We start from the raw sequence: 20,385 nt of genomic DNA, 5'->3' as shown, positions 1-20,385 counted from the left end.
CACTGGCTGTAGTGCCAGACTGCCTGGATTCAGTCAACATAGATTCCTAACTGCATAACCTTGGGCAAGTTCTTTGAGCCTTTTGTGTCTCAGTTTCCTCATTTACTAAATAGCTATGAAAATGGTATATACCACATAGGCCTATTAAAGGATTCAATGAAGTGAAGAAAGTGAAGAGCCTGGAATAGTGTCTCGAATATAGTAAACACTCATGAAATGTTATCTAGAATAAAGTTTTTATACAATCTGACCTAGGATGGGGAGTGGAGAGATGTTTGCTAACATCTCAGTCTCAGCTGCTAGAGCATGTGTTATCAATGCATTTTCTAACCCCCTCTTATGAAGTTTTATACATATATTTTTAGTAATTTTATTTTCTTTTTAGCGGTGAACCCATTATATTTACTGACTTCTATTTGAAAACTAATCATCTACCATGGGCCTTTGTCTCTATTTTAAGAAGTGTCAGTTCCCTTTCGCAGCTACTGCCTTTTCTCTTACTCCGCTACAGGTCTTGATTAACATTTTGCCCACCTAGTCTTTTTCTTCTGGGTGACAGAGGATGGGCACTTGATTTGGACTAGAATTCTGGCTCCAACTCTTATTTCCAGATAGCCTTCAGAGAGTTACTTAATCCCTTTTGGCACTGATTTCTCATTTCTAAAATTGAGATATTATTTCTAACCTTATTGAATCGCCATGAGGATTAAAAAGGATATCAGTGCATACAAAAATACCCTGCACAGGGCCTGCCACTTAGCACAGGCTCTCTCTTTTCCTCTATCAGACGCTGTAATGATGATCAAATCAGGAAGCTCTGGTCCCGACCCCACTCTCTGTCTAAGGAGTTTCAATCAGCTATAGTTGGAGCTGGTCGGCTACTGGAGCAGGTTGCTTGGCAACACTCACGGAGTTGTGACAGTCCTGAAAACAGTTTGCATCAACAAGGTTTCAATGATTGCAGACGAACATAAGCATTACCTAACACTGAAGGGACAGTAAATTGCCAGAACAACTTCCCAGCCTTTTGCAAGAATGATGCATGACCCAATTCGAGAGCAGGGGTTCATGAAAAGCAAAGGTTTATACTAAACAGCATGTCCTTCAACTATCATTGCTGGTAGAATAAGTTTATGGCTGGGGTGCCTGGGTGGCTCAGTCGGTTAAGCCTCCGACTTTGGCTCAGGTCATGATCTCACGGTTCGTGGGTTCAAGCCCTGTGTCGGGTTCTGTGCAACAGCTCAGAGCCTGAAGCCTGCTTCGGATTCTGTGTTTCCCTCTCTGTCTCTGCCCCTCCCCTACTCATGCTCTGTCTCTCTCTCTCTCTCTCTCAAAAATAAATAAAACATTAAAAAAATTTAAAAAAAGAAAAACTTGCAAGACTAGAGTGAATGTCATTTCCCTGAAATAATTATTTACCAAAAGAAAAAGCATACAGAAAAGGTAAGAACCAGAGATTTTAACAAGTGATATCTACACACACACACACACACACACACACACACACACACACAAATTGCTTCCTCCCCTTAGGAAACTTTTTACACTATCTGGTTTAAAAGGCTTCAAGGCTTCAAGGTTGCCCATTCCTAAGGAAGGAAGCCCAGACACCTCACCCTAGCCCTTAAAGCCCTTCCTATCTGGGCCTGGTCTCCTTTCCAGCGTTGCCTCCCATTACCACCTTTACCTGCAGCCGTCATGTAGACAAACTGTCCTAGCTATCTTGTCCTGAATGCCTACTGGACTTTTCCATCTCTCTCCCTTGGCTGTCATTGTTCCCTTGGCATGAGATGCATGTCCTCACCTACTTGAAGTCCAAACTCAAGGTTCCTCCCTCTCTGAGGCTTCACTGATCATCTGTCCAAACATGAGTTTTCCCACCCTCAGATTTCCATGAAATTTCATTTTTAACTGCTCATAAGGAACTGACCACATATTAATTTGTATTAGTAAGAGTAAGAGTAGCATCCACTGCCATTTACTGAGCATTTGCTAAGCACTAGCTACCATAGGAGGCATTTCAACTATGTTATCTCATTTTGTTATATGGAAGATATTTCTTTGGTATGGTAGATATTTTATCCCATGATTTATACGTTCTTGGAGGACAAGGACACAGTACAGCGCTCATACTGTGCTAAAATTGATGCATGATAAAAATATATGGGATGAAAAGCTAAAGGTGAGCAGTAAATGTAGCCCTCTTTGGTTTCACCTGTATCCAAACACTGTTGATTTTCCCATTTTGTAACTTTCGGGGATTCTAGCCAAATAAAGGGTTTAACGGGTGCTTCATTCTGCCGTGCAGCTGACCACACCACATGGCCACATGTGGTCCCTCAGCTGCAGCTGAGCCGCTGTGCTGTCCCAAAGTACATACGTCGAATCAGTGTCCTTTTCTTTCTTCCGTATTCCAAAGGCCTTCCTTGTACGTTTTTTCAATCCTGTGGAAAAAACAACAAAGGGTCAAGGAGATCGAATTTCTCTTTGAACACTCCTAGCAACATTCAAGTACATGGTATCAGGGCTCCAACTCATGAACTGTGAGATCATTACCTGAGCCAAAGTCATAAGCTTAACCGACTGAGCTACCTGGGCGCCCCCAAGTGAACGAAATTTTTGAAGTTGCAACACACCAGTTAACTTTGAACATTTAAAAAGCAGTGAAAGTTTATGTAAGTATCTGTGTGTGCACGTGGACATGATTCATTATTATTGTCAACAGATGTTTATCAAAGACCCAGCACTGTAAGTTCTTAGCTCTCTGAACAATCTAAGAATATAAAGAATGCAAAGGAGATCAGGGCTAGATATAGAAAAGATTGCAAGCTTCTCTTAGATTATTGTTATTCATCACTAAATAGGTCCTTGGTCAAGAAACCCTATCACAGATTTATATAAACAGCAATTTTTGGGTGAGACATATCCTGAGAGTAGGACCATTCCAAGGCACAGATTACATGAACAAGAGAGCTACATTGACTGAACACATCTTTGTCTCCCATAGTCCCATCTCATCTTTTTCTAATTCTTCAATTCTGTGGATTATTAACCATTCTCTGAACATACCCCAACATCTGTACTCCAGTATATCTTTTTTCTATAAGTGGTTCTTACCTCTGGTTGAGGTGCTTTTCCTATTCGGATATTTAGAATTTCAACCATCTATCAAGGCCCAGACAAATGCCACCTTCTCTGTGAGGGCTTCTCAGTCCTAGAGGTATAAGAAACTGACTATTCTGTGCCCCCCCCCCCACCCCTAATGTTGCTCTTAGGTATATTTTTATTTATCAAATTGTTTCACTTAGTTCCTATGTCAGTTTCCCTCACAGGCTGTGAGCTTTTCTACGACACAGGCCAAGGATTCCTTCTGTATGTTCCCTACACCTGGTATAGGTACCAGATAACATTTGTTGATTTAAAATATCTTCCAGGAAGCATCATTCAGGAAGTATTGGAGTAAGAAGGCTCCTTTCTTCCATCCTGGAGAAACCAAGCCCAATCTTGGTTCTTCCATTCCTATCTTGTCAAGGCTCTGTCTGGGATTCCTATCTCCTACATGTTCCATAGTTACATATATGGCTCATGTTCCTTAGTGAGTATTATTCAGATATACTAGATGCCTATATATTTCAAAGTCTTAGACTTGTTATTGGTGGTTTGGAAAGTCTTCTTGACAAATTGGAGCTGGAAAAGTCACTGAATTTCAGGATTTGTTTTGCACTAACAGGTGGAACAAAGGGAAAAACATTGACAGAATCAGAGATTTGATGACACCTTCTTCCAAAACATGTGAGTCAGCCCAAACCGCTCAGCTTATGTGAGTCATTCATTATCTGGCTCTTAGGATTCTACTCATATGTGATCCCCAAAATGTCTCTGTTCAGTCTAATTTTGCATTTTAATAGTCATTCCATTTAAGATGTTTAGGTCTTTAAAATGTCAATGTTTGTTTAAAAAAAAATCTCTTCCCACATTAAGCTCTTCATTACTCTTCACATGAATTTATAGGAAAACTCACTGACATTTAAAACTACCCACCCATAATATTTAGGAACACCTTCCCCCATTAATTTTTATTTATTAATTTTTTTAATTTTAAAGAGAGAGAGAGAGAGAGTGCATGTCAGTGGGGAGAGGGGAAGAGGGTGAGAGAGATTCTCCACACTTTGTATGGAGCCTGACATGGGGCTCCATCCCATGATGCTGAAATCATGACCCGAGCTGAAATCAACAGTGGGATGCTCAACTGACTGAGCCACCCAGGCACCCTCATTTTTAATTTTAATCGTTAAAAGCTTTCTTGCTTCTTACCTCAAATTGCCTTATCCTCTTATAGGGAAAAAATATCATAATGACAATCATCATTTTCTTCTTGGGTCCAGGCCTCTTAATTGGCTTTTCCATGCTTCTAATTCAGGTTTGGGGTCACAGTAAATGATGTATTTTACCAATCACTGCTGGTTTTTATAGGACTTTAAAATAAATGCTATTATTATTTTATGTTTTCAAATCATTTTATTTTCTATAACTTGACTGTAAGAGACAGCATGTTCCACCAAACAGATCAGAAAATACACATAAATTCCAGTAATTCTTGTGTTAAATTGGTAAGAGAACAGGCAATAGTAGTTTTCCATAGATTCTGTCCTGTTATGACCACCAAATTTGGACAACAGCCAATATGAACTAAGTCACAAACACCATGAATTGTCCATCTTCCAGTGAAAAGTGCAAAGGATCAGGATTCAGTGGACAGAGTTCATTTCCAGCATCATTTTAAATTGTGTAGCTTAATACAAGTTCTATCTCTTTGTGTCTCAATCTCTGTCTATAAGAAATAAGCCAATAATAAGGGAAGAAAGAATTTGCACACATTCACAAAATCCTATGTCAATCTGTAATTTTAATTTCACTGAAAGTGGCATTTCCCATATCTAGAATACTTTTCTGTATACGGAACACATACGGGAATACACCAAATATGTGACATTCCAGAAAAACAGAACTAACCAAATTGTCAAATAAGAGAAAGCATTGGAAACATTTTTCCCCCTCGAGAAGTGGAAAGGTTGGAGAAATTTAGGAAAGTAGGAAGACAACTCTGAAAGACTAAAGCAAACAGTTATGAAACGTAGAAGTTATTTGTATCTTAACAGCTCTTTGAGAAGATCCAGGAAGAAACAATCATACAACTGTGTTAAAAGTGAATGTACAGGTGTGGGCACACGTTTCAGAGTTCATTAAAAAAATATTCAAATAAATTTTTTGAAAGGGAGTAATGATTTTCCACTTCTGACTCCAGAACTTCATGACAATTTTAAAGTCAATTTCTGTAATTGTTTTTAGGTTGGGTCATGAATATTTGTCAACTATTCTTTACCAGAAATGGGACGGAAAAACATCACTTGTTTTTTAAGAAATGAAGTAACTATTCCTTTGTCAATATCAAAACAAAGAGATATTAAGGGAAAGAATTTTGTTGTCTTGATGATCTTGGGCTAGAACGATTCTCCTCCAAGCTGTGGAGGTGAGAACATCCTCCAGTGTGCATCCAGAACTGCAGCCTTGGGTCAGCCACACAGGAAGTCTGGCCTGTGCCTCTAGCTCCTCTCCACTTAATTTAGATTCTTTTAGTTTCCTTTGGTACTACCAGAGGAGCTAGTCAAGTCTGGGAATAACAATGAAATTAAAAATAGACTGATTTTTTAAGAGGGTGGGAAAGCTCATTTCAAAATAGGTGATCCTGGATATGATGTTACAAGGTAATAACATAAAGCAAAGAGTACAGAAATTGACAACAGTGATAACATAAGAAAAATATAGAATAATTTTATATTATTCTATAATTCAGTGTAATATTATTAGTTTATATTATTTATTATTTATTTATATTTATTTATTATTTATATTAATTTATATAAATTAATTTATATATTTATATTTATTTATTATTTATATTAATTATTATTATTATATTATTTTATATTATTCTATAATTCAGTGTAATATTATTAGTTATCGTTACTGAGGCCTTACCTATAAGCCAGGCACCAGTTGCTTTACATCTGTTGTCTCATGTATGTGAAAAAGTAGGAGGTATTTTCTTCTCAAATAACTGCCTAAGTTAGGTTTTATTATCATCATTTCCAGGGAGGAAATTGGAGGCTCCCTTACCTCTATTGCTCCCCAAATGCTGAAGTTCTTCAGGATTTTGTCCTAGGGTCCTCTATACCCTCTCCCTGGGGCAAACCCACATGGTTGCACTTGCCATCTGTACATAGATGAACCCTGAATCTATAGGTCAGGCCCAGTAATATCTCATGAGCTTCTAAATATACAGTACTTCTCACAGTCAGGCTTTTCTAAATTGACAAGAGATTTCTTCAAAAGCCTTTAAGCTCCACTTATTTTTTTTTTAATTTTTTTTTTAACATTTATTTATTTTTGAGACAGAGAGAGACAGAGCATGAACGGGGGAGGGTCAGAGAGAGAGGGAGACACAGAATCTGAAACAGGCGCCAGGCTCTGAGCGGTCAGCACAGAGCCCGACACGGGGCTCGAACTCACAGACCGTAAGATCATGACCTGAGCCGAAGTCGGACACTTAACCGACTGAGCCACCCAGGCGCCCCTAAGCTCCACTTATTATATATATGCAATTAAACCTATAAAGGTACGCCTGATCATTTAGTTACAATTATTTTCTGAATAAAATTCTCAAAATGAAATCGTTCTCACGGTGACAGATGGTAACTATACTTATTGAGGTAAACATTGCATAATGTATAGAATTGTCAAATCATTATGTTTGTACCTGAAACTAACATAACACTTTATATCAACTATACTTCAATAATAAAAATTTTATAATGAAATTGTTCTCTATCAATAGATAAATGGATAAACAAAATTTAGTATACTCATATGTAAAATATATTTCTTGTGAAAGGTCCAAAAAGTTGGAGAGTCTTTTTTTTTAACTTAAGAAAATATCTTTTAAGTTTAAAACACAAATTGTGTTTACTGGTGTTGTTCTCTGAAACTTCCCTGAGATAATTAAAAAAAAAAAGTCAAATTACCTTGGAACTTCCTGGTTTTAAGAGTATACAACTCTGCAGGTGAAGAATAGTACAGCAGAACATAATGACCTTTATCCATTTCTTTTCTCCTGAGTACAACTGTTCTATAAAACTCATTAAACAAATGCTAAATTCTGAATATGAGCCTTTAAATGTTATACTGAAAACAGAATTGTTCGGAGGGAAATTCCAAAAAGAAAAATTTGGACTCTATATTAATTTTAGATCAAACATCAAAATCTGATACTCAAAAGAACTACAGGGTTTTTGCTTGGTTTTATGTCTTCTGTTTTATTTTTAAAAATCCCATTTGAAATTTTGTTCTCCTTAGAAATGAAGACTGATTCTGTAGATGGACAAGTTGAGGTAACCGTCCTGGAATTGAGTCCAGAAAAAGAGAAACTGAGGTGTGAACATCCTCTAGGCAGGAGCTGAGACCCAGACACGCAGAAGACACTGCTGGCCTTAACCAGAGATGCCGTCCTCCCATAGAGGAGTCTAAGTGGAGAGTCCTGCCAGTTACATCCTCCTTTCTGTCCTTGTCCAGAATTCCTGCCCTTCCACTGTTAGCTGTAGGACAACAAGGAGAATCCAAATGTAAAATGGTCACTGTCCTATTAGCACATTGGCAGTAACTGGTTTATCACATGAGCTAATGTAAAGGGGCTGAGATGGGGAGACATGTAGGGATGCAGTAGAGAGGAGAAGAGCCAAAGACAAAGCCAGGTTCTAATGCTGGGGGAGAGAGGGCCCTGCTGGGGTTGGGGGGGCATATTCTGTGTATTTGATTGTTGAGAGACAGAGCTCCTTTGAAGGTATTGTTTTTTGATTACTTTCTTTACTCATTTCACCATCTTGCTTACACATTGTTTTCACTAATAGCTCTTCATTGTGGTGTTAAAACCTTCGTATAAGCGTACTGCCTATGAAATTGTTGAAAAGGCACTACTTTTGGAGATCATCTTCCTGGGGTATATTTTGTCCTTCCACTTCCTATCTTTCCCCAAACAGTGCTTTGGAGCAGAGCTTGGACAATGCAAGGCCAGGGCACAAAGCTGGCTCTAGAGTGACCTACTGGTGTGGAAAAAAAAAAAAAAAAAAGGAGCACGAGGAGGAGGGATGGCAGTGAGCTGTTTAGGGTCAGTCAGTATGCAAAACACAGTTCTTAGAGGGACACAAATCATTCCCTCATGTATCTCACTCAAAACATGAAGATACCAGTTCCCAGAAACACAAGCAGGAGACCTGGTGGGAAGGAGCAGAATGCATGGCCCTCTTTGGAATCCAAAGATTTGGGATCAAATCCCAATTTGACCCATTGGTGGCTGTCATTTGCAGCAAAGAGAATCTAAGAGGCATTATGTTACTTTTAATATAAGATTAATGTCCTCACAGGGCATGAGGTTTGGAGGGATAATCCCAGTTTTTCTCTTTGCAATCACTAAGAGCAAAGGGAGGTACCTCTTATTCACTGAGTACCTCGTATGTGCCAGGCACTGTGCTAAGCACTTCACACAGACTAACCCTTTCAATGAGCTCAGAAGGTATCACCAACCCCCTATCTTATGAATTAAGAAACAGACTCCAAGGGATTAAGTTCTTCTAAGATCACTAAACAAACAAGCGATAAGACCAAGATTTGAGCCAGTTCTGTCTGACTCCAAAACCAAGCAACTTTTTACAGGGTGGTCATGATGCTTCTTGTAGTACCCAGAGCAATGCATGGGACATGGTGGGCACACCATCCATATCTGTTTAACAAGTAAAAAAAAATGGCCAAAGTTTTTATAATAGTTAAAAACTAATGACTTTTTCTGATCTTTGCAATCTACAATTCCATGGATGTTCAGGTTTTTGATATGCATTTGTGCAAAAGGAAGTATTAGGGAAGAAGGAGCCCTGAACAGCACAGGACGGAACTATCTGAATGAATGCATAGGCATTAGAGCAGAGAATGGAAATGCAGGGTGAGCGGCGTGCTAAGGCCTCACCACATTTTTGGGTGAATAATGTGTATAAGAACACATCAAAAAGCTCAAGTTAGCCCAAAACACATAGCATAGTGAAAAACGAACGGAAGTAAATTATTAAGTACTTACGATGGTTTAGGGAATGTATCAGGAAGTTCTTTATCTTACCCCAGTACAACCTCATATGATGGGAGCTATTATCATATTGATTCTATACCATGGAGTATGAGCAGTAACTGGTACCAGAACACACAGCTAGTAGCTGACAGACCACATTTCAGAGTCCCTTCTGCCTGACTCCAGACTCCATGTTCCTCACGTGTCTGGATATCTCTTTGTCAGTCATCACAGTTCATTTTGCTCTCTTATTAAAAAACAAACAAACAAAAACCAACTAGATTTTTTTTTTAATTGAAAGACCTTTTTAGGAAAATTAAGATGCACATTTCTTACATATGAAGACTGTATTTTGCATGTTTAAATCTTTGTATGCTGCCCAGGGAACATAAGGACACCTAATAAATGTTTGCAAAATCTATTATTTGTGTGATAATGTAAATTTTCAGCTTGAGCCTTCAGCTTGGAGGGTTACTCAAAGGTGAATCACATGTAATGGAATTATTTATTTTCTGCAGGAACCCAGGCCAAGCACTTGGTCTCAGTAATATAAAACAGACAAATTTAATTGTCCTGGGCATAATGCCGCATATTGACAGTAACTCTAGACTGTCAATATCTATTCATTATGATGGTCGCTGTATTTCTGTCAGGAAAGATTAAGATTCTTTGCATATCAGCTCTTCCTCTAAGTTTTAAATATAGGTACTATAATCCAATTCAGATTCTTTGTCAGAGGGTCTTACAGAACAATGTAAGATAGGTTAAGACAGAGTTCAGCCCTTCCCATGGTTTTTTATGTTTATGATTTTCAGTACTTAGACTACTGCATAAGATATGGGAACTGCTTAATAAAGGAAAGTTCAGTGTCAGGCAGTACTTGGTACATGGTAGTCACTCAGCAAATGTTTGCTGGTTGCTCTATCTATTTGCAATTCTCATCAAAATTGTCCAAAATTGATGGGCATGTGCCCTTTGGTCTGAATGTTTTACCTTCATTCTTATGTGACTCAAAGGAAATTCAGTTGTTCTTCGTACTTAATAGGCACAAAGATGGTACCCGATCATTGTGAGGGGAGCCTACTGGGAGAAATGTGCATTCTGATGATGTCCTCCATTGGGACTGGACTGCGAAAGGATGTGAGATGGATGGCACCTTGACATTCAGATTTGATACGTGAGAGTTCATGTTCATGCACTAAAATGGAGATTGCTAGAAGGCAATTCAGAACTTCAAGGAGTTAAAAACAGTGATGACTTTTTTTTTTAAAAGAAATATTTGACATTTGGTGACATGGAAGAAAATGTTAAAGAGAAGATGGTCATGGAACGGATTTGCCACAAAAGGACTTAGTGTCTGCTATACTATTATTAATGTAATGAAGGAGCTGAGTAGAATTAGGAGGAATTTTAAGCAGATGAACAACTTCTATTAAGATTTAAGCAGAAAGATCCATGGGAAGAGTATGCAGTTGTAATGAAAGTTAGGAGGGTTGAGCTCTGAAAGACTCGGATTCGAATGTCGTCTATTCTATCTCCTGGGGCAAGTAACTTCTGAGTCTCAGTTTTCTCAGCTGTCCATCATAAAAGCTTTGGGTAAAGTTTAAATGGGTATAAAAGTCCTGTATAACACCTACATTATATTGTGCACCACTATATGCAGATTTCTCTTGCTTTTCTTGCAGTTTTGATAGTTACAAAGCATTTGGGAACCAGTTATTTCAGCTGATTACATAAAAGCAACTAAATGCCTGATTTGTAGATCTATTCTTCTAGAAATAAAAATACATCAAAAATCGCTAATAATCAAGTTTTCAAAATCTTGAGCTTTCTTGGATTACAGTTTTAATAGCGAAACCAAACTTGGTCTCAATAAATTTAATCTGGTAACATCTATCACAACAGATAAGTGGGGATTAGAAGATTCACAGTCTTTTCAGGAAATATAACTATCTCCTGTAGCATAAAAATACAGCATTGATGAAGCCTTTACTATGTGCAAGTCTATTACGAACTTAATCAGCTGGTCTTCCCAGTGTGATTTGAGAATAAGCCAATGTCACCTCTACTTGGATTAGTGGTATATTGAATTTGGAGTTTCTTGCTTCCATTGTGATGAGGAGACACACATGCTTTGCTTGGAAAATAACACTTCAAACACAAAATTAATTTGACCTGTTCAATGAGAACCTTGTTCTATAAAATGGCTTCCCTCTTATTCCCCCTTCCTCTCTCTCATTCTCTCTTCCCACGTACACTGACTCTCTTCTCTCCCCTCCATCTCCAGTCCCTCCCCTGCCTGACACTGACATGTAAGATTAAATTAAAGTTAATGATCCTGTTCAGATGGACTCTGGTTTTGAGGCATAAACAGAAAAATTCACTGAATCACAATTCACCAAATTTCATTTCCAAAACACTCCATTTTCAACAAGGGAATACATCCCAAAGAAAGCAAACTGGACAGTAACAAAAATCCTTTTCATGTGCCCTTATCTTTTTATATTTCATCCAGGGAGGAAAGAGCAAGTACTTTGGTAAAACCTCTAACTTGTTACTACATGTGCCATTTAGTGCTCTGAGTTAAATTTGTCAAAGGTGAATTGAAAAACAAAGCTGGAACACATTCTGCATAGAATTCTCGTGGTTTAATTCTAACCTACTAGGGAGAGGCACAGAGGTGGACAAGAGGAAAGGAGATTTACGTGGCACTGCAGAGCCAACCCATCACAGGCCGTTAGCCAACATCACTTACCAAGAGCCCATGAAGCCTACTTCCAAAATAGAATAGAAATGGTCTGAAAAGTTAAAAATATATAAAGAAGGAGATATTTTTAAAAAATAAGATCAGTCATCAGATAAACATGCACAAAAAATACAAGTCTCAAAAAGGAACTAAATAGAGACTTTAGCTCTAAGTTCTTTTGAGAGGTCTTAAAGGCCTCTGGGATGTATGTAGATGGATCCCACTTACAAGGGTCATAAAGATAATGATTATCCATGTATTTATTCACCTGCCCTCCCTCCATCCATCCTTTTGTCGTCCCACCATCCATCCTTTGGCTATAAATCCTAACAGATAACAAAATTCATTGACGTGAAATTATTCCTGTGGGATAATATAAATCTATCAAATTGCATTGAAAACCTGATCCCCTTTTGTGTATTCTCATTGGAGGCAGAAAATATCAACCTAATGCTCTTGGGAAATTAATCCTTGGTAGGCTTGCAGAATTATCAAGCAATCCCCTCCGCATGGCTAAATGGTCATACTTATAAATCTTATATGCTAAACATTCAAATTGATGTTTGTTAGTCTACTAATGATTCTTTGGTTCTAGATCCTCATTCTTACCTAGCAAGGTCAGAATGGCAATTTTTCCATATTGGTCAGTATTCTCTTCACCAATATCCCAGTAATAGCCAGGGATACAACCCTAGCCTTTTATTCAGTGCTTAGAGTCATGCTTAGAGTCGTGCAAGTTCCAGACTATTTGTGATCACTATCAGAAGACCTCCTCATCTTCTCACTCAGTGGTTGATAGAATAGGAACCTGCTGAATATCTGTCATGTGCCAGAGATTCTTCTGGTCTAGGGATACTATATCTAATATTACCCTTGAATAATGTGAGATCACAGATCAGTTACTAAGTAACCCTAAAACACCCACCTTCAATTAAGTAGCTGCCAGCCACTTTAACTGTTTATCTCTTCATCAGTATGACATGTATGCATAATTTTGTGGTGTTTGGAGTGAAGAGTGACATAAAATGAGGAAGTGCAAGGCCATATCATTCAAGTTCTTGAAGGTCAAGTTAGAGACTTTAGATTTTAAGAGCAACAGGCAGTCATTGAAAGTGTTTGAGGGGCGCCTGGGTGGCTCAGTCGGTGAAGCGTCTGACTTCGGCTCAGGTCATGATCTCACAGCTCATGAGCTTGAGCCCTGCGTCTGACTCTGTGCTGATGGCTCAGAGTCTGGAGCCTGTTTTGAATTCTGTGCCCCCCTCTCTCTCTGCCCCTCCCCACTCTCACTCTATCTCGCTCTCAAAAATAATATTTAAAAAATTAAAAAAAAGGAAGTATTCAAGAAGGAAAGTAACATCATCTATTACCTTGTTTCAGAAAGCTCCAAAAGTAATTAAATTGTTTAATGTCACTATGATATGCTAAATAAATGAAATGAGTCTCTTCTAGATCATCAAGAGATAAAATTACACTGTTCTTTTGCCAAAAGTACTATGCTACACTAGTTATTTGAAAACTAACATTTGAGTTAGGTTCTGTATAGAAACTCTAACCAAAGTATTTAAATTTCCTGAATTCCTGAACATTTCTTACCACTTAAGAGTTTACCATTTGTGACAGTATATAAATATATCACTTTTGATAATCCTAATTGAGATTCAACCTAATTAAGAGCCTTCTGTTGAAACCTCCATACTTCCTGAACTCAAACCCCTCACAGAGTTGTGCTACATTTGCAGTCAGTCCCGAAACCAGACTGTAGATTTACCACTAACCAGATATGTGATGTTGAAAAAAAGATCAATCTCTCCAGAATTCAGCTTCCTGACCTGTAAACTACCTGCTTCCCATGATTATTGTCTTAAACGAGAAAATGGATTTGGATATGTAAATTAAATGCTACCCAAGCAGAAAGCAATATCATTATTTATTTGTGTGATTATTTTTATCATCTTAATTGGGGGTTGAAATACAGTAAACTGTGGTAGTATATATCATCTAAAAGTAAAGTATCCAATCCAGTGAAAATAGTAAGGTTCTTCTCTTTCCTTGTTAATATGAAAAGGGAAGGAAAATGCATTTCCCCTCACAAACCTTCTAGTATATTTTCTGGTTTCTTCTGTTGGATATGTTAACTGTAAGATTCTATAAAATTTTGCCTACTTTTCACCAGTCTAACAAGATAATGACAAATGTTCACATGAAGCATGGGTAATTGAAAGCTGATCTTCCTCCCAAGCCAGTTTCTTTTTCAGGGGGTTTCTCTCCAAGTAAAATGGTACCATCATCCCCCAAGATGCTTCATCTAGAAACCTAAGAAGCACCTTGCACTCCTCCTTTCCCTTGTTCTCCATAGCCAATCCATCAGGGAGTGCTGTTAGCTCAATTTCATATATATGAATCCTTCTTGATATGTATCAAATATGTGTCTATATATCTATATCTATATCTGTATCTGTATCTGTATCTGTATCTGTATCTGTATCTGTATCTGTATCTATATATCTCCAATCTGTTCACCTAGGCTCCTTCCATCTCATAAAGCTGTCACCTTTAAGACATGGTCTCTAAGATTGCTGTGGAAGAGTACGAGAAAGGTATCTCAGATACTTTACCACCACAGCCAAGAAAGAGATAGTCCTGCTTATATGCCACTGGCCAGAATAGCATGGCTTGTATACCAAATAGTCTCACCTAGATGTAAGAGATGCTGAAAAACAGTCCTAGTCTGTGAAGCCACGCCCCAGCAAAAGCTTTGCACTCTGGCAAGGGAACTTGGTTCTTTGGAAGTCAGCTGTCTCTTTCAATCCCTGCATGGATGTGAGATGCTATCACTCTCTGCAGCTCTAGTCCCGCATAACTAACCGGTTCTGCCACTAGCTACTTGTGCTAATTTGAATAAATTTACACCTCTCTTAACCTCAATATGCTCATCCATAAAATGGATCTTATGTCATAGGATTGCTATGAAACCTAAATAAATCATGCTTAACAAATAATGTTCTTAGCAAAATCAATGGCTTGTCACATCATTATTTTCTAAAAATTGAGTCTGAATATAAAACTGATCCCAGGTTAAATTCTTAAAATTTTTTGGATTAATAAAAATCTATGGTATGGTTTGCTGAATTACTTTTCCCCCCCAAAGGTAATGGTTGAAGAAGGCTTTGAGGTTTTTAACCAACTTCCAAATGATAATTTAAGCCAATTTTTATGTTTGTTTGTTCTTGGAAGGGGGTTTTAATCAGCTTCTGTTAAAGGACAAAAAAGAGGAAATAACACAGCACAACTGACAGGTAATTAAGTCACAGAATAGCAGAGTGGACATCAACATTTGGTTTGGGACTAGATCAGCAAAACTAAAGCCCTGAGAGTTTAAAGCAATAGGCCCACAGCCACACAGAGAATTATAGAGGGGACTGGACTCCAACTTTCATGCTTTACTTCAGCTCAAATATGTGTGTATGATATATAGACCAATATAAAAATATAAATATGTGTACCTATATATGTAGAGAGAGAGAACACAAAACTACAAATCCATCTTCTCTAGTACTCTAAATTACCATGTAGCTTTATGTTTGAATATGTTTTTGTTTCCACTTCTATGATAAATATAACTCATTACTTTGTAAATGTCTAGAATAGTGTCACGAACCCCTATTTGGCTGAACGGCACTGCCCTAGCAATCTGAATCACATTTCCAATGACGCCAATACTTTTTTAGCTGAGATCTGGCTTAGCATTTTGATTAAATTTTCTGTTAAGTACTCTAAAAAGACTTTTCACTTTATGAGACTATAACCTCAAAGACAAGGAAAGTAAAAGGTGACTTTAATAATAGAAAACAAAACAAAACAGAAAAAAAAAGTCATTAGAAATGGTATCTGTAGAAATGCCAAGATACAAATGCTGAATCTGAATTAAGCTAATTATGTGGTACCTTTCACAAATGTATTTTGTTCTTCCTGGAACAGCCACATTTATAACAGAATCTACACGCTTAATTTAAAATTTTGCCAGCACACTAGTCAGGCTGCCCCAGATATTTCTCCTTTGAAACTCCCTTGAAAACCAAGGCTAGGGGTACCTGGGTGGCTCAGTTGGTTAAGCGTCCAACTTCAGCTCAGGTCATGATCTCACGGTCCGTGAGTTCAAGCCCCGCATCAGGCTCTGTGCTGACCACTCAGAGCCTGGAGCCTGTTTCGGATTCTGTGTCTCCCTCTCTCTCTGACCCTCCCCCGTTCATGCTCTGTCTCTGTCTCAAAAATAAATAAATGTTAAAAAAAATTTTTTTTTAAAAAGAAAACCAAGGCTAGCTCTCGTTTTTTATCTTTCTTTTTTATGGCCACGTAAACACATGCACACACCTTCTCGCCTCAGCCACTTGGGTCTAAGTACAGCCCATCTCAGTGATTTCAGTGGAATTCAATCTGCTCTGAAGTCATCAGAAGACAGAACTCCCTACTTCGTGTGGCATTTAGGACCAGGTCTTTCAAAGTTCTCCAGTTTTATCTGTCATCATTACTCTTTGAACACTGTGCTCTGCAACCAAACATTCTCCTCATTCCCTAAACAAGTATATTCATGATCTATGTGTCAGCCTCTGTTTGGAGGTCTATCTCTTTGGATGACCGTTTCTTCAAACTATACCCACAGAAGCCCACCCATCCTCAGGCTGGCTCAGAAGTGCCCACCTATGTCTGTACCAAGTTTTCCTACAGAACTGAACTTTCCCCCCTTGGGTTCTTCCAAACTTCACTTACGACTTCATTATAGAACTTACCAAATTTTTGCCCCCTATTACAGTTTACATTATCTTTGTTCTTTTAGACTTTAAACTGCTTGAGAATGGGACCCACTTCTTATTCATCTTGTGCCCCATTTGTGAACCTAATTCAGTGCCATATACACAGCAGATAGTCAGTGAACATTCACTGAATTGAAAAAAAAGGTTCCAAGCCAGGCAAAGACTTGAGTGCTAAAAATGACCTTCTCCATCATTATTTGGTATAAGCAACTGAACAAGGAGTTTTCAGGTTAAGACTTTTTCCATCACTGAGAAAAGAACCTCCACTAAATACTCACTTGCAAATCTTTACTTATCTAAGGGCATGAATCATAAATACAGCCAAAGTCCTAAAAATACAGCAAAGTAAATGAAGAAGTAGAAGGAAAGGTGAAAGAAGGTGTCACACTTGGATATGTATGTACAAATAAAGTGTACTCACACGTGTGTATATAACACAGAAGAGACCCTCAGATTCTCCCTCAGTGCCTGTTCCCTCTTGTTTTAAGGACAGATAGAACATCCTTCTTGATCTCCTTTTCCAGACCAGAAGGGCAGCAGCCAAATAGATGAGTCAAAGAGGCAAAGTTAAAGATAGGTAGTTAGGGCAACTGCCAAAGACAAAAAGATGCATCACACTGTCTGGAGAAGGAAAGGGCTTTTATCTTGGGGCCACCGGCCCAATGAACAGTGCCTGATGGCTTTGTTGAAGTAGAGCATGGGGCATTAATTGGAATTCTAAAAATGATACATATAAAAAGCACTTTTAAAGTTGTCTCAAGTCGATGCAAGAATGTTACCTTCACCATCAAAAAATAGATTCAGTTATGTTTGGTCTTTGCATAAGAAACAGAAGCAATGTAAGAATATTGATTTTTAAGAATATATTTTACATGTATATTAAAGACATATATTAAATATATTAATATATATCTATAATCTACATTAACAGAATAGATCAAAACCTAACTTTTTATATTTCCAAAATGTAATATACATTACATTTTACATATATTATACATAAAAATACATTTTTTAAAGAAAATTAAATTCTGTGGAAGAAGGCTAGCTAGAATTTGTTAAATGCCATCGTGTAATTTTCATGGATTATCTCATTAGAACTCACAGCCCCACACTGTTATGTGGGTATAACCATCCCCGCTTTGCAGATGAGGCACACCTCTCAGAGAAGCACCACAAATTTCCAACATGGTAGAGATAGTAAATGATGGGTCAGGGGTCAAATTCAGGCTTGTCGGAACCCAAGGCCCAGGCTCTCGACCCATGTACACATGTCTGCTGCGAGGCTGAGTGGAGAGCAGTTGCTGCACACTGCCCCGACCATGCACTTGCTAAATAGCTCATGAGACCCAGTGATCTTGTGCTTCCCTAGTCTCCTCTCCCAGCGCTCCTGGGAGTATCTGTTCTATATGGTCTGCTCCATTCTATCGCTATCAGTATTACAGAAAAATAAGTTTGTAGTCAGGAAAGCAAAGAGCAATATACAACTAAGTCAGTGGTTTGCATGTGGGATGAAATACTCCCTTTGCCAAACAAGTCCTAACCTTTTGAGTTGGTCTCACCTCTGAAGAAATTAAAGAGGTGGATCAGGCATCTTTGTGACAGAGTGTCCCCTGATTAGGAGGGGGTGGGGTGCTGGGGTTCACTCTAGGCCTTTTAGGGCTCCCCTGTGATAGAATAGAGTCAGCCACACAATCAAAAGGCAAGGGGGGAATGAATACCATTTCTGTCTCTGAATTACTGGTTTTCATTTTAGCACTAGAGACAGCGACTTCAGCTTCTTTGCTTCAAATACTCTCAACCATCAATCGCTAGCAAACTCCCTCCCTCCCACCACTACCACTATGGTGCATCGTCTATCACTCAGCTATGCCGAATGGTAGGCCATGCCTGAAACAGCTTGCTGCTTCACAGCTGCCTAAGGGTGCTCTCCAGTATAGAGCAGGTTTTATTTATAAGTAATGCATTGAGATTGCTGGGCTACCTGGCCTTTGGATGTGATAAAACTCCAAGCCTTGGTTCCTTATCTTCAAGGAACTCATTGTTTGAGATGACCAGTTGATATTTTGTCTTTTGAAATACGAGAGAATGATGGAGAAAGTTCGTGGTTAGGAGAAGCGTGTTATAAATTCAAGCATGTTTTATCATCAATTAAAACTCTGGAATATGTTTGAGTTCTGTTGAGAAACTGATGTAGTAAAAGTCCCATTACAAGATAGTATAGGTCATAGAAATAATGCATAGAAACAATGCGTGAAAAACAATCTTGTTTTCATCAGGGTGAATGTTTTAGGATTCCAGGAAAAACATAGTCATGAAAATGTCCTAACTATAACAAGAAACGTCTGTTAGTATATAGCAGTAGCTCTTAACTTCTTTTTGATCACAGACTTCATTGAGAATCTAATCAAAGCTATGGATCCTCTCCCCATAAAATACTGGCATGCACATATATCTACCAACCTGTGTGTAGGGAATTCATAGACTGCCTAAATGTATCACAGACCCAAGTTAAGTCCCTTACTATGTAGGAACTCAATTATTTTTTTGCATTAATGTGTAACGATAGTGTATAATAAATGATCTTGGCTGAGACAACCCAGCTATGCCAAGCATTGTGGTGAATCTTCGTCAGATATTAAAGGAGTTATTTAACACTTTAGAAGGAATCAGAGCCTGAGTCAGGCTTAGAATTCATAGTGTTTGTCCTTGGACCCATGATGATGGATGTCCTAAATTACAGTCAATCAGCCGAGCCCTCTGTTATGTCTCCCTGATGGAGCCTCCCTATTTTTCTTCTGGCTGCTCTAGTCATCCATCTGTTTCTGTTACAAACAGCTCCAGTGCTTTTTTAGACCCACAGCTTTTAAAACTGGGTAGAGGAGGAAAATAAAAACCCATTTACTTCAGGAGCAGAAATAGAAACTAAAGAACTTGGTCATTAGCAGTAATAAGCAAAGAAAAAACAGAGTTCCTACTGTGTGCTAATTACAATGGTAAGCCCTCTCACATGTCTCATGTCACTGAATCCATAAATTCATCCTGCTGGGTAGATGTCATTCATCCATTATTTTACGGGTAGCCAGAGGCTAGAAGAGATTATATGACTTGTGTAAGACCCCCTGGTTAATAAATTACACTAATATTTAAATATATTTGTGTCTGGGGCGCCTGGGTGGCTCAGTTGGTTAAGCGTCTGACTTCAGCTCAGGTCATGATCTCACGGCTCGTGAGTTCGAGCCCCGCATCAGGCTCTGTGCTGACAGCTCAGAGCCTGGAGCCTGTTTCAGATTCTGTGTCTCCCTCTCTCTCTCCGACCCTCCCCTGTTCATGCTCTGTCTCTCTCTGTCTCAAAAGTAAATAAACGTTAAAAAAAACTTTTTTTTAAATTAAAATAAATAAATAAATATATTTGTGTCTGACTCCAAGTCTAGTATTTTTTTCCTACTGTATAATGCTTTTAAAAGTACTTATTTAAAAATGAGATCTAACTCCACGCTTCCAGTATCTTAAAATTCCCTATGTCTGAGAGACTTCAAAGCTTCCCCAGATGAAAAGATATGCATGGAGGAGAAAAGACGCCCTGCACCTCCTAGAATACTCAGGTGGATTCCAACACTAAGGTCACATGGTCTTGGCTGAGCCACAAAGCAATTGAA

General features: G+C 38.4%; 1 protein-coding gene across 1 annotated transcript in view; it reads right to left on the bottom strand.

The window, feature by feature from the left end:
• Positions 1-20,385, bottom strand: part of SGIP1 (SH3GL interacting endocytic adaptor 1) — a 199,248-nt gene that overhangs the window by 109,325 nt on the left and 69,538 nt on the right. The window contains 1 exon segment of the mRNA XM_042952054.1: positions 2,381-2,444. Coding sequence (XP_042807988.1) covers positions 2,381-2,444 — 64 coding nt within the window.

Source organism: Panthera leo, chromosome C1 (genome assembly GCF_018350215.1).
Source record: "Panthera leo isolate Ple1 chromosome C1, P.leo_Ple1_pat1.1, whole genome shotgun sequence".
Lineage (NCBI taxonomy): Eukaryota > Metazoa > Chordata > Mammalia > Carnivora > Felidae > Panthera > Panthera leo.
This window is presented reverse-complemented; position numbering and strand designations above follow the sequence as displayed.